At 32.7% G+C, this 14,791-nt stretch overlaps 2 protein-coding genes across 2 annotated transcripts in view; one reads left to right on the top strand and one right to left on the bottom strand.

Annotated features, from left to right (window-relative positions):
- ppk23 (amiloride-sensitive sodium channel pickpocket 23) overlaps nt 1–14,791 on the top strand; it is a 71,429-nt gene that overhangs the window by 23,205 nt on the left and 33,433 nt on the right. Inside the window, exon 4 of the mRNA XM_074172588.1 lies at nt 3,034–3,179. Coding sequence (XP_074028689.1) covers nt 3,034–3,179 — 146 coding nt within the window. The remainder of the gene's footprint in view (nt 1–3,033; nt 3,180–14,791) is intronic.
- Nucleotides 6,892–8,363, bottom strand: LOC141481229 (uncharacterized). The gene is made up of 3 exons (XM_074172434.1): nt 7,872–8,363; nt 7,597–7,812; nt 6,892–7,539 (listed from the first exon to the last, which is right to left on the bottom strand). The coding sequence occupies exons 1-3, from the start codon at nt 8,040–8,042 to the stop codon at nt 6,892–6,894; spliced, it is 1,035 nt and encodes a 344-aa protein (XP_074028535.1). The 5' UTR covers nt 8,043–8,363.

The raw sequence follows: 14,791 nt of genomic DNA, 5'->3' as shown, positions 1-14,791 counted from the left end.
GAGAATTTCAAAGTGAAGTTCGAAACTTAAAAAAAAAAGTTGTTTGAAGATTTGAATGGTAATCTGTCCTACAATTTTTTTTATCTCTATGACAGTTCAGATTCAAAAATATAAAATTTTCTCTATATTTCTGCAAGATCTGGTGATTGATATTTACTCCTGAATTGACTTTGGTACACTTCAGTTGAGTATTGGCAGCATTACCAATTATTTGTGCTGATTTAGAATGAGCGTTTAGAAAATTTAAACCTGAGCAATCTGCTGAGGTTTACTATATCGTTAAAGTATGCAAAGAATACTTTATGTATCCGTCACTAATAATTTTCGAAACGGTAATGAACATCATGTAAGTGACTATCGTTCTATAGCTAGTTTAGGTTACTTTGTCAAACTGTTACAAATAAAAATGGTAAAAAAATAAAAAGTTTAAATTCTCAAATGCGGTTTTTTCGGTCATCAGGGCTCTACAATAAAATAATTTAATAAGTGAACAGTATATGCCAATACATATTGCAAAATTTATAAAGGCTAAACAATCTCATATTATGTAAAAGAGAAACAAACAGGTTCACTCACCAAACATTAGTTATCCATGTCCATGTAAGTGCACCTGTTTGTTTCTCTTTAACATAATATGAGATTGTATAAACTTTATAAATTTTGCAATATGTATTGGCATATACTGTTCACTTATTAAATTATTTTTTTGTAGAGCCCTAATGATGGATTAATAAAGTCCGAAACGTTGGCATAAAACTGAATTGTTTATCTACGAATATTTTTTATCCCTTTCCCAACCAATCAAAAAAACCGCATTTGGATCACCAAACCAGGCAAAGTTTCAATTCTATTTTCTTCATTATGATTTCCTACCACGTAGTATCTGCTACATCCATCAATTCATTGTAAGGATTCATTTTAATAAAAAAGTGTATTTTTTGTGAAAAATTTTTCCAGAAAAGTGTCAGTTGAAACGAATGTACTCACTTCCAAGCAAAATTCAGTCATGATATGCTGAAGCTGAAGATTTATGGACTGAGTGATCGCCTATCAAATCTTTTCATCTCCTACCTCAAAGGAAGAACTCTTCAATAGACATATCGTGGAAAGAACTCACATACGTTTTACCATAATCTGGTGTGTCACAAGGTTGAACTGGGGGCCACTTCTCTTGTCAAAATTCATTGATGATATTTCAGATATTTTGGAATCCACCTGTCTTTTATGTATGTCGATGATTTCAAAATGTTCTCCAGGGTTGACAACATTGATGATTATTTATCAGTACTATAAAATGATATTGTTGATATATTCAATTGGTCTGCCAAAGCTTTTCATTATCTTGCAGTAAAAAAATAATCCAGAACTATTCATATATTATATCAATGGTTGTTTATTTTTTCATAAACTACAACTCACGATTTGATCTCCACAAACTTTATTTGACAAATAGATCACGACATGTTTCACTAACACAGTAACTTCTTCAACAGTGATTTGAATACTGCAAGTTGCTTCCCACGCTAATATTCATATACCACAGTTAACTACAATTGGGACTACCTCATCAACCTAAACCTCTACAATTCTCATATACCTGAGGTATCTCTTCAATTAGGATTACCAGAATCATATTACCTCACTTCTACATCAATAATAATACATCCTCGGTTTTTTTAAGGAAACAAGTTCAATAATGGTGATCTATTCAAATCTAGTTGGTCATTCATTAGAATGTTTGAATTTGTAAGTTCATTTATTTCCATTGCTTCCAAATAATTCAATTTCAAACCTTCATTTTCTATATGTAAAATTTCGAAATCTCCATTAAAGATATGATTTTCTTGTTCTGCCAGTTTGACCAATTTATACCTTAAGATACGTTCCACACTTATATACTGCTGATTTCTCGAATTTGGATGTTTTGTCTTTGTTATTTTCAACTAACTTTCCCAACGTATTACTTGTTCTATATGCAATTTCAATATCTCGTTTTCTCAAAAATGAAGCTACTTTTTCCGTTGTTTGTCCATACTACGTTAAAGCTCTATAATGTCGATTTTGATTATCCAACTTATCAATAGGAAAAACGTCTCTTAAAATACCGAAGAAGTATAATTATGGGTGTAGAAGTGAGGTTATATGCTTCAGGTAATCATAATTGAAGAGGTAGGTACCTCAGGCATATGGGAATTGTAGAGGTTTAGATAATTTGATGGAGGTAGTCCCAATTGTAGTTACCTGTGGTATATAAATATGAGCGTAAGAAGCCACTTGTTACATTCAAATCACTGTTGAAGAAGCTAATGTGTAAGCGAAACATGTCGCGATATATTTTTCTAATAAAGTTTGTAGAGATCAAATTGTGAGTCGTAGTTTATAGGTTCATAAACTACATCAAGTAACGGCCAAATCAATCAGAAAAAAAAATAGTTGTTCACTTCACAGAACAGATCAAATAATATATTTGGAGGTAACGTTTCAAAATAATCTTGAATTTGATAGTCATATTGATAACATTACTAAACTAGCTGAAAAATTATCTGGTTTCATAAAAAAATAAACACAGATTTTGATAAAGTTGAGTGTATATTTCTGATGTATTTGTACGAATCCATTTAGAATAATTTCACAGAATCCAAGATACATGTTATCAAAATTGTACAAAATAATTCTGTCAAATATTTGTATTAAAAAAAATACCACGAAAATCTTGAGTTATCGTCAAATAATCCTATAAGAAAAGAATAGGATATGATAAAACTGGAACAGATGGGACAGAGTAATCTAATCCCTTTGCTGCTTACTTTCTGTCGTGACTAGACAAAATGTGATCGTTATATGAAAATACTCTCTAATGACATTTCTCCAAATTAAAAATACAATAATAATCAATATAGTAATTTTTACCTCCAAGTGTTGGTGATATATACACTATATGAAATGATGTTATTTATATCAGATAGGTTATTGATTATTTCCAAAACGTTTTCCATTAATTTTGTCAGGAATTTATTTGATTAATTTTTTCAGTTGACTTACAGATGTGAAGAGGTATTCGACTCATGCTTTTGGAAATCCAATCCGTATAACTGTTGTGATGGCTTCTTTCCTGTTTTCACAGAAAATGGTTTCTGCTACACATTCAATTCTCGACACTATGAAAAAAGAATTCCAGGGTAAGAACTCACTACATATATAACTGGGAGAACAGATGAATAAAACTCATCAGAATTTAGTATTTTCGAATATTTCAAAAGGAATATAAAAGTGCATACAATCAGTCATATAGATGGCAATCAAAAATCAATCATATAATTATTGGAAAATGTGTATGAGTGAATGAGTACAATAATTATGTACTTTTCCGAATGAAACAGGGCACGATCTAGCTATTTAGTTGCTCCGGGCGTCTTTCACCCTACCACCATATGAGTCACGAGTTTGATAAACATCGACGCTTTTTCTAAATCCACCCCAATATATATTCAGTTTAGAATGCATTTTCGAACGTATTTTGAACAAATTCCCAAATTCCTTCAAATTGACCAAAATAAAACTTGTTATTTATTCATTTACAAAAGGTATATTAGGAGTCATTATGAATTAAGTGTTTCAAATTCGGATCGGTAACACCGAAAACTCCTACGTTAGGAATAATTATCAAAGCACTGAAAAACTAGGTAATTTAAAAAGAGTTGGAAATCATGTTTTTACAAATATCGATTTTCTGAATAAAACTCATACTATATTTTTTTAAATCATCACTTTCAACAATGACATAAATGAAAATAACATGTATATTATTTTTTACTGTTTCTCCTGATATGTGTTTTATTGATATTGTTAAAAAAGATTTCAGGCTCTTGAAAGAGCTTGAAATCTGACTTCGAAAACAATTTTCCTAATGTTGATTCCTAATATACTATTTGCGAGTAGTTGACCCTTTTACCTCGTTAAAACAGCACGTCTATGAGAAAAACAAGTTAAACTTCGGTCAATTTGAAATAATTTTGCATGTACACCAATGTGCAAATACAGGCCGTTTCTTTTGTCATATGTAAACATTGCTATATTCTAAACCGTAACATAGTCTGGTTCACATGTACAGGATTTAGCTCTTTTTGGTGACATTTTTCAGCCCTGTCCAAAAATTACGACCAAGGTGTCATTCGATTCGTATTTTTGCCTAGAAAGTTTAAGGAAAGGTCCGTTATATAAGTTATAAACAGTTAAGTGCAAAAAAATGGGGCTTTAGTTTTTTTTTAATATCTCGGAAAGTTTTCAAAATTTTGGAAATTTGAAAAAAGATTTGAAAAGATCAATGAATTTGCGTAAAAAAAGTTTTGATTCACGAAACTGTATCTCGATTATTTATAATTTTTACAGAGCCCTGAAAATAGAGCCAAAAGCGGGTAGTCTGGCTTCCGCGCGCCTTCCGTCACTCTGACATAAAAACAAAAAAAATTATTTAAACATATTAAATGTAAATATTAAGGTATGAAAAAATTCATGTGATGTTGGGATACATCAATAAACAATAATCCGCAGTAGAAAAAATGTTATCCCAATTTTAACGTTAATTATAAATTTGTTAATTAATAACTTTTTCTGAATTGAAAGTTAATATAAAAATCCCTATAATTATTAAACTAAAACCCTGGCATTTTTTTCCTTTGGTGAAGTTATCCTTTGTAGGCAAAAAAATAGATAACCGTTGCCAAAATAAAAAAATTGTTATTTTTTATTTTTTATTAACAATTGAAAATTATAATTTTATAAAAAATACATAACAAAATTTTTTTTCCTAATTTTTCATTGTTTCAATGTCTCATGGCTAAAAACTAATTATTATTTTTTTAAATTTTTTACAGACATTGTTAATAAATTTATTATGAACAAATACATTGTTCATAAGCAATTCGATTTTTTTTTGTATTATGTTAATGGAAGAAAATCATGATTTGAAAAAAAAAGGGGAAAATCAAAAATGCTGTTTTTCGTTTTTTTATGAATGGAATTGTTATTTCGTAGAATACCAAAAAATAGAAAAAGAAAATATTATTGTATTCAAAGTATACTATGACGATGTAATGATGAATATTCGATAAAACATTTCGTCTCAACATGGCCACCATCAACTTTTCTTTTAAAATACGGTCCTGTCTTTTTTATTACAGATATTGATAAAACAATGAATTTACAATCCTAGGATATATCACCTTTGATATTTTTATAGCGTTCCATTTGAAATAACTTTCGTCATCAGTGACAACAATTTAAATTACGGTTCTGTCGTTACTTCTTTTGTTTCGATTTCTTCAAAATATCATTCAGACAACTCAATACATTCAACAGGTAGGTACTCTGATACAATGAAAATTCATACTTTTTCGTTTTGTAAATTTTTGTATTGCCTTTTGTAAGCCTTTCTAGGCTCAATTCTCCCTAATCAATTATAATTCTCAATCATGGAAGTAAGGAAAATATTAATTTTTGGTAAAAATACGATTTTTATAATTTGGTATGATCGAATGCATCTCTACTCATTTACCATCTTAAACGCGTATAGGCTTTGTTTGGTTTCTATGGCAGTAAAAATGAATGCGTTGTTGATATCTGTGTTGAGAACTGTCAAACGTTTATGAACATATCAAAGATGTATTCAAATGATGAAAGTACTGATATGCTATTCAGTTATGCAAAATCAAATAGAAATCCTCTTTTGGCAAGGATTATGTATGTTGAGCTATACCCGAATTGCCGTATTCCGAACATCCAAATGTTTGGACGATTGGAAAGAAATTTGAGGGACTATATGGTGATTTGACAGAAAGAAAACAAGAAAATGTATGGTTACTATAAGTGTGCGGTATCAAATAAATGTTATGGGTAAGCAAATATTGCCACATAAAAACTTACATAGTGAAAACCTCTTTTTTTAGTTGAAGATTGGCCAGTTACAAAAATCATGCTAATCAAGATTGTTCTTTACAGAAATTGCACACGAAATGGGAATTTCTGCAAAATCCATAAGAACTATTTTGAAAAAAACAAATATAAATTATATAGGATACGCCAAGTTCTTCACGATTTGCGAAGTGGTTAAGATGTAGAAATAGAGAAATTGGAAATATTTGCAAAAAAATAATATGGACGGACGAATCAGAATTCACCAATAATGGTTGGTTTAACAGAAATATCCATTACATGTGGAATAATATGAATGAATATTTACATATGGAAACCAATTTCCAAAAAAGGTTCGGAATGAATGTTTGGTTGAAATTGTGGGAACAAACATTCTTGGCCCTTTCTTTTACGATGGTCACATCAATAGTGAAATGTATCTTAATTTTATATTCAATTAATTCGATGACTACTGAATATCCGCCATGAAATACCATTTTTCATCAGGACGGCACTCCTCCCCATAATGCAGCAATAGTAATAAGAGAACATTCAGATGCAATATTCCCAAGAAAATAAATTGGAAACAATGGACCAATTAACTGGCCAGCTACATCCCCAGATCTTCCTCCTTTCGATTTTTTTGTCTGGGGATACATGAAGGATAACGTTTTTTCAACACCAAGTACAGATATGGACCATCACAAACAAAAAATAAGAGATGCATGTATTAGTATTACACCTATTATGCTAGAAAATTGCCACAGAAATTGTCTGGTCCGAAAATTTATGTGCATTGTTTGGTTTCATTTTTCCCAAGAGTTCATAATAATTTTATTTCTGACCGGGATATTATAAGCTTATATCGTCATAGTTACGCTATCAATAAAGGGTCATAACTCCCTTGGGACATTATAGATTTTATAATTCCCTCTACCTTTCACAAGTAAAAATAAATAGAAATGAAAACTGAACCATATTTTATTTATTCACGTCATTACAAATGATAAATGTACAATTTTGAAATGTTCCCCGAAAATTACTTCCGCCACTGGAAACAATTTCTTCTTTTGTATGGCTGGAGCTTCTGTTCACTACAGTCGAGGTACCTGCCTCTTCTGATGACAAAGTAGACAACATACGCGCCGTTTTATTTCTCAATTTGATGCTACTCTCCAAATACCCCTCCGCCACCGTGGAACTTTTCCAACCTCCGTGTCTTTTTAAGTTAGTCATAGTTGCTCCTGCATTGGCTAGAGCAGTAGCAGAAGTGCGACGAAGGCAATGTCCCGTATAGGAAGATGAGTTTGGCAATCCTAAATACATTGCGATTTTGCTGGGGATTTTCCCAAACATGTTTTTTCCAATTAGCTGAGATGTACATTTATTTTGTCGGAAGCTCAAAAAAAATCGTTCAATACCTTTAGGACGCAAAGACATATAAAGTCTTAATAAAGGCAAAGCGGAGAACTCTTTTTCATCCACAACTGTAAATTTCTTCGATACACCAGTTTTACTTTCCGGTACGTTCACTACCATAACGGAATCCCGGTCCTCTATATCCGATATCTTCATATTCAAAAGTTCCTGACTTCTGCATCCTCCAAAATAACCCATAATCAAAACAACCTATAACAAAAAAAAGGAAATAAATACACACAACAAGGAAAATAAGAAAAAAATTACCTTATGCAATAAATGAGTATCATTAGGAGCGTCCTTTAGGAATCTGATAACATCTTTAGGAGATAAAACAGCAGACTTTTTCGGCTTATAACTCTTACTCTTCCGTTTCAAAAAAGCCTGTAGTTCATTGAACTTGGTGATATCTCGTTTCTCATGTATAGTCACCATCGATTTTAGCCATTTAGTCCATAAAGAATTCGGACTATACGTTTCTGACTGAAACGAATAAACACAATTACTACCAAATCTACCGAAAAACATAGAAAATTCCTTACCAGTTCTTGAAAATATTCCAGAAATACAGTTTCAGTGACATCTTTTGGCATAGTATTTTTCCGTGTCAGCCAGTCCAGATATATCTTGTATTCTTTTTGGTATACGGCTTCACTTTTCGATGGAATTAATGATTCTCTTGCTTGTTCAGCTTTTTTCAAAATATCCTCCATTATATTTGGGGTAGAAAACACGTTTTCACCGCAAACACAGCTTGATAACAAAGTTCTGTTTATAAACAAGTAACATAGCAACAACCTAGCAACAAGAAAACTCTACTATAATCAACGGTACCTGATTCAAATATACCGGGAAGGTAATGAATTGGTACATTTTTCCGTTTAAAAAATGAACAAAATTTTATTGAAATCGGTCAGAAATAAAATTATCTATGTACCACGGGAATTAATGAGCCTTAATAACCTCAGGCAATTGCTGTCCCTCGGGCCAGAGGCCCTCGGAACGCAAACTTTGCCATCGGTAATTAAGGCCCTCCTAATTCGCTTGATACATAAATAACTATTTTTTTCTGTTTGATTGTTATCACTGATGATGGTAGTTATTTCAAATCAAACGCTATAAAAATATCAAATGTGATATACCCTTGGATTGTGAATTTATTGCTTCATCAATATCTGTAATGAAAAAATGGTTCTTATTAAAAAAAAAAGTTGATGGTAGCCATGTTGACACGAAACGTTTCATCGAATATTTATTATTACATCGTCATAGTACACATGGGGGTGAATTCATGAAAAGCGAGTCACACTGTATAACAACTCTATATAGTGCATATGCTGTTTTAGAGATATCCCTAAAATTTCGCGTTATGGGAATGCAAAATGAAAGAGAATTTCTCCAAAAATATAATGGTACTTAGATACAAACTACTGAAAGTGATTACTTATCTCAACTATCCGTGATAATAAATACGCAATTTTCACAAACATTTTTATTTCTAGGGAAAGGTCGTGGTCAATATGAGGAACGTTCAGTAGTTTCTGTCTACACATTTTCTCGAAACTATCTGCCTCTGTAAACTACTACAATAATGGAAATTCTTTCCCGTCGCGTCGTGTTCTCATACCCAAGTATATTACGCCAGAATTTAATTAAGTTCTGCTTATTAAATTTCGGGTTCCAAGGAAGTTTGTCCTTTGAGTTTTCTAATTGAAATATTTGAATCAGTTTTAAACAAATTACAACAGAAATATAATCTAGACATGAATTGAATTCAGTATCTTTTATGTATCTATAGAATATTACATATGCAATATGTAATATTGCATATTACAATGCTATAACCAAAAATTGTACACACATTAGAAACTTATATCAAATATTACTCGCATGAATAGATTGGACTAATGCAATGCTGTAATTAATTGGAATCGGCGCTTTTGTTCGTAACGGTGTTCATTGCAGAAACCCACGAACCCAGAGTTTGGTTTAAATACTTTGAGGACACGTTCATAGTGTGGAACCTTGGAAATAGAACAAGATCTACCTGAACGGTTTTCTGTAACAGCTGATACCGTAACTCCTTCAATGAAATTAGCAAGTTGTCCCGACGTTTATGAAAATCGAAGGGACATCAATGAGAGTGAAACCTGTGATCTCACAAATCCACCTTTTACAGTAGAGTATTCTAAATTGCGTATCTATCTTCCACCAATCAACAAACAGGAAAATAGTTAAGTATCCAATTATCCGCATCACAAAAATCCTCCAGGAATAGTTATATCAAGAAGACGGTAGAACATAAGAGCCCAATTGTCGACAAGGAAATGGTCCGCATCAAAAAGCAACTCCAGGAACAGTTATGCCAAGGAGATGTGGAAATATGAGCTCAAGTTTGGACAAATAACTGTTCCGCATCAAATAGAAACTCCAGGAACGAACAGTTATGTCTAGGAGACGGTGGAACATACTTCGCAGTGAAGATGAGAGTTCAAGAAAGAATAAAGCTCCTGTAACCGAGACCTTGCCCACTTCGTCAAAAGTTTGAAGAATAGTATCTAAGTAAACCATTCGATTCTGTTTCACATTCCGCCATTGTGGAAACAAGAGGCCGATGGATCTCCGGGTCGGAGGCAAAAGACATGTAGTAAGAAGATGCTTCGAGATTAATGTAATCCGTCTGTTGTCCGCAGCTACGATTTTCGAAATGAGGAGCTCTAGTTCAGAAAAAAGGTAATAGCAGCCTCTTTATTTAGTAACGATGCATTCTGTGCAGATATCCAAATTCTTGACCCGGATAAAAATACCAACAATCGAACCGTAAAGTTCCCAACTGAATTTCAAATCTATTAACAATTTTAATATAATGGAACATAAATAAATAGTCCTCCTAACCTCTAACTTTATATTACGTACCTTACAAAATGAAAAAGTGCCTACAATCACTACGTAGACCGATTGATCGATAAAGCTGTCAAAAGAAGTCACTTGTTAGTTTACGATGAATCTGATGACAAATATTTTTAGTGAAAACACAGTGACTGGTATTGACAAGTAACTGAATGCTGTCATTGTCGAAACAATTAATTTTTTACATATTAATTTGTCATGAATGGAACTGGATTTGCGTTAAAGATATCAACCTCGTTTATTTTTGTTCATCAAAGATTGAGAGAGGATATGTTGTCAACCTTTCTTTATCAAAAAAAAGTTACTTCAAAAAGTGGTTTGAAATATTATTTTAGGTATATGTATACGAGGATGGTGTGAAAAGTTTTCGACCTAACAAAGATACAAGACATTTCTTAATATGTTTTTTATTTTTCAACTTAGTCTCGTTTCGGCTCCATCTCTGAAACTCGTCCAAATAGTACTTGGCGTTTTTCTCTGCAAAATAATTATTCACGAAAGTGATTGCCTCTCCATTTGACGAAAATATCTATTTTCCGAGCACAATTTTTAAATGAGGGACCAAAAAGAAATCGCTTCGGGCTAGATCTAGTTAGTAAATTGGATGGTCAAGCAGATGAAACCATAATTCGTGGATTTTCACCAGGTTAACCGCTGAGGTGTGAGATGGTGTATTGTCTTGATGGAAAAGGTTTTTTTTCTGCAATTGTGGCCGTTCTGCCTTCAGCTTCTCAAGTAATGATGCGTAGTATGCTCGTGCAATAATTTTTTCTTTTTGAAGATAATTGATTGAAATAACTCCATAACTATCCCAAAAAACAGTGGCCTTCACTTTACCACCCGAAAAAATAGTTTTTTTTGAAGCCGGTTCCCCTTTTGCAGTCCACTGTTTGGACAGTGATTTTGTTCCGGGTATATAATGGTGTATCCAAGTTTCATCTACAGTAATTACAGTAATTTTAATAAATGAACTCACATCATCACACTCAAGCAATTGTTACATAACAACTGCGCGTACAAAATGGCTGAAACTTTTGTGAGTAACTGTCAACAGATGAACAACGAAATTCACTAGCTTTTATTGATAAGTGCTGCTCGTAGATGTTCAGCAAATATATTCAATTCCACATTCAAAATTAGTTTGTGTATTATCCATGTCACAACTTTATAATTATTTCCTTTAGTAAGTCAGCGAAAACAAAAATTTCAGAATTAAAAACGAAATTTCAAATGCTTCTATAACTTGTTCAAACAGTATTTTTTATATCAAATCATTATGTAATCTCTCGCATAGAATGTTGGTACCTATGTGATAGTAAAATCATTATGCAAGAAGGTAGATGACGTCTCCTCTTTGACTGTTAGATCAAAGATGCAATATGGATGAAGGCACTGAAATCCCTCTTATAATCTACATATTAATAGTTTGGTGAATATACCCACAAAGTTTTGAAGCTCGTTAGTGATTTGTTCGTTTGAAGGTGTATCACGTATTACACAAGCAACACACGCATCTTGAAATAGTCACGCTCCATGAGTTTTTACTTCGATTCTAGTGCTATCTATACAATATATTTGATACTTTTGTTTGTTTTGTAACTTTTACTTTATATTTCACGAATACCTCCAAAAAACTAAGAGCCTCTCTAAGGGACCACTATCCGCCGGATTAGGAAATCGTCATCTAGCCACTTTGGGATCAACCTGGAACCAGCCACTTTGGAACCTGTGAGATGAGGAGATTCCTCATCTTACCAAAACGTAGTACCAGTAGATAGGTAGACGTGGTCCCTGAGAATGATTATATATCGCTGTGTAATACCTTTTTAGTCCTTAGCTCGCACAATTTTCGATTTGTGAGAGTTGTCGTTCGTAGGGGAGAGGCAGCTGGTTGAGCTGGTTAACGGAAAAAACAGATTTTTTCAGATATTTTAGGGGGATACGTGACATCTGAAGTGTATGATACACAACTGAAGTTGTGTATTGTCAGGAAAATGAAAGGAATGAACTAGAATGAGTTCTATATACATATTTCATTAGAAATCATGAAATTCACCATTTGCTTGCAGATTATCGAAACGGAAATAAACACATGGCCTCCCTATAATGAAAAAAGAGTTGGTTGAGTCCTCTCGACGACGAGTGATGCGACACTATCAGTATTCTCATCAAAAAGTACTGAATTTTTTCAGACCTCAATATCTTGTTTCATTCAAGAGTTTGGAGAGTGGTGAGATTGTTTTTACATCTGCACTTTATAAGACCTTCTCATTTGCTGATCCAAAGACATTGTTGAAAATGTTTTCTTCTTTCTCTGTCTTTCTCTGTGACAAAGTTTCCAAAATTTATCTGATAGAGAAAACCATTTGCCAGTAATGCAGTAGTAGTTATCTTACCACTGTACTGGATACAGTCCATCCAGTTCTCTGAAGTCCATCCAGTTCTCTCAACCCTTAGGCTTAAAGGTGACATTGGTACGTGAAGAGTTGTCAAAAAGGCTTAAAGTTACCACTGTGAACAAGGGAATGACGTGAGTTCTTGTACACCCTCGTTGATTCTTGTGGAGGATATCAGCAATGACCAGAAGGGTGTTGTCGTCGACGTCTTCGTCGAAGAAAAATGTCAAAAGGTCCTCTGAGGGTTGAGAGAGAGAGAGAAAACAATGGAATGACGCAACTTCTTGAGCAACCCTGTTGGTTTTGATTATCAATGACCAGAATGGGTTGAAGAAGAAGTGTCAGAAGGGCCTTAATTTAGTAGGTAACCCCTTTGGGGTATGCAGAGGGTGTTTTTTTGGTAAAAAAGTGGTTCGATGGAGCCCAGTCGAGCCACGCCTCGCCCATATGATATTCTTTGTGATGCATTTGGTAGTTTATTGTAAATTGTGACCTTTGGGGTCTTAATTTGTTTACATTAATAGTTAATGAGCTGTTTTTGAGGTTTTAATTTGAATAGAAAAGTATGAAAATAAAAGACGTGGTAATACATTTACATTTTTAATTTGAGTTTTTTCTCCTATCTTTCGATTCAAACCGCATCATAATTAGCTGAAATTCTATCAGCTTCATGTCTACGATTTAAATCATTAGTTTGTGAATAACTTCTGTCATGAGTTTTACATGTTTAATCCAAACCATTTATCCCCTTTCGATTGAGTGCAAGACGTTTTTGTAATTTTGTACCAAGTCCGCAATATCTATAACCAGGTATATGTAATTCAACCGGTAGATTATCAACAGCACTATTTAATAATCCATCACCACTATTATAACGCTGCATCTTAGATCTTTTCGCATATATTTTTTTAAAAGTTGACTGATTAGAAATTCAGTTACCTTAAGTATTTTATTGAACATGGATATGAAAGATATAAGAGTTATTCCACAAAAAATCGCTCTACCACTTGAAAATAATATATTTGAAACAGAGAAAACTTTCAAAAAGCATGGTATTCTATTTCCATCTACCATAAGATGTATAATTGTTGGACCTTCAAACTGTGGTAAAACAAATTTAATGGTGAATATGTTAGAACATGAAAATGGTTTGAAATTTGAAAATATATACGTCTATTCAAAATCGTTAAATCAGCCTAAATATAGATATTTAGAACATTTAGGATATTACGCGTTCAGTGCCAGTGAAAATATAATGCATCCTTCTGAAGCAAACCCTAATTCGATATTTATTTTTGATGATGTCGCTTGTGACAATCAAGAAGTTATAAAAGAATACTTCAGTATGTCAAGACACGCTTCTGTCGATCCATTTTATTTAAATCAGAGTTATGCGAAAATACCAAAACAATTGATTAGAGATAATGCCAATTGCTTAATTGCTTTCAAACAAGATGATTTGAACTTGAGACACATCTATACCGATCATGTAGGAACTGATATGACCTTTGATACCTTCAAGGTGATTTGCTCTTTATGTTGGAGAAAACCTTATGGATTCATTACTATATGTAAAGATTGTTGTATTAATGAAGGTCGTTATTGTGAAGGACTCGATCACTTCATACATATTCAAGAATGAAAATAAGTTCAAACCACCTCATTAGATCAATACCTGTTGAGAGCTATTCTTAACCTGTTCAAATCTGATTGAAACCTGATTGAATATCTGTTTCTTAACAATGAAAAGTGAAGGCTTAGAACTGAAAAAAAGACTCATCAATAAAAGAAAATTAGTTAAAAATAAATTAGAATTCTTAAAAGATGATGAATTGCTACATGAAAGTATGTTCAATCCAATCAAAAAACACCTGAAAAATATAAAGAATAAATTACAGAATAAAATTCATCAACCAGGTGAACAACAACAAGAAGAAACCCCATTCGAACCATATAAGACGTCTCCAACACAACAATATTTATTGCAGACCCAACGAATGAAAAAAAATCGAAAATACCTCACTTTTCGATGATGAGGAAGAAGAACCAAGTGAACTCAAACAATCTATTATGGAGAATATTCAGTCTGAAGATGAGGAAGAAATTGAAGAATCTGGAGTTAATCGTTTGAAAGATATTACACAAACATCATATAT

The sequence above is a fragment of the Leptinotarsa decemlineata genome, unplaced genomic scaffold, assembly GCF_025532065.1.
Source record: "Leptinotarsa decemlineata unplaced genomic scaffold, Ldec_3_MD MMD2_tig00000133_RagTag_RagTag, whole genome shotgun sequence".
Classification (NCBI taxonomy): domain Eukaryota; kingdom Metazoa; phylum Arthropoda; class Insecta; order Coleoptera; family Chrysomelidae; genus Leptinotarsa; species Leptinotarsa decemlineata.
The sequence above is the reverse complement of the archived record's forward strand: the minus strand, read 5'-3'. Positions and strand labels throughout refer to the sequence as shown.

Bases quoted from the DNA above. Each gene is read 5' to 3' on its own strand.
- LOC141481229 (XM_074172434.1), bottom strand. From the start codon at position 8,042: ATGGAGGATATTTTGAAAAAAGCTGAACAAGCAAGAGAATCATTAATT. The intron at 7,813-7,871 runs GTAAGGAATTTT...TATTCGTTTCAG, and splicing joins TGGAATATTTTCAAGAACTG to TCAGAAACGTATAGTCCGAA. The intron at 7,540-7,596 runs GTAATTTTTTTC...TTTTTGTTATAG, and splicing joins ATACTCATTTATTGCATAAG to GTTGTTTTGATTATGGGTTA.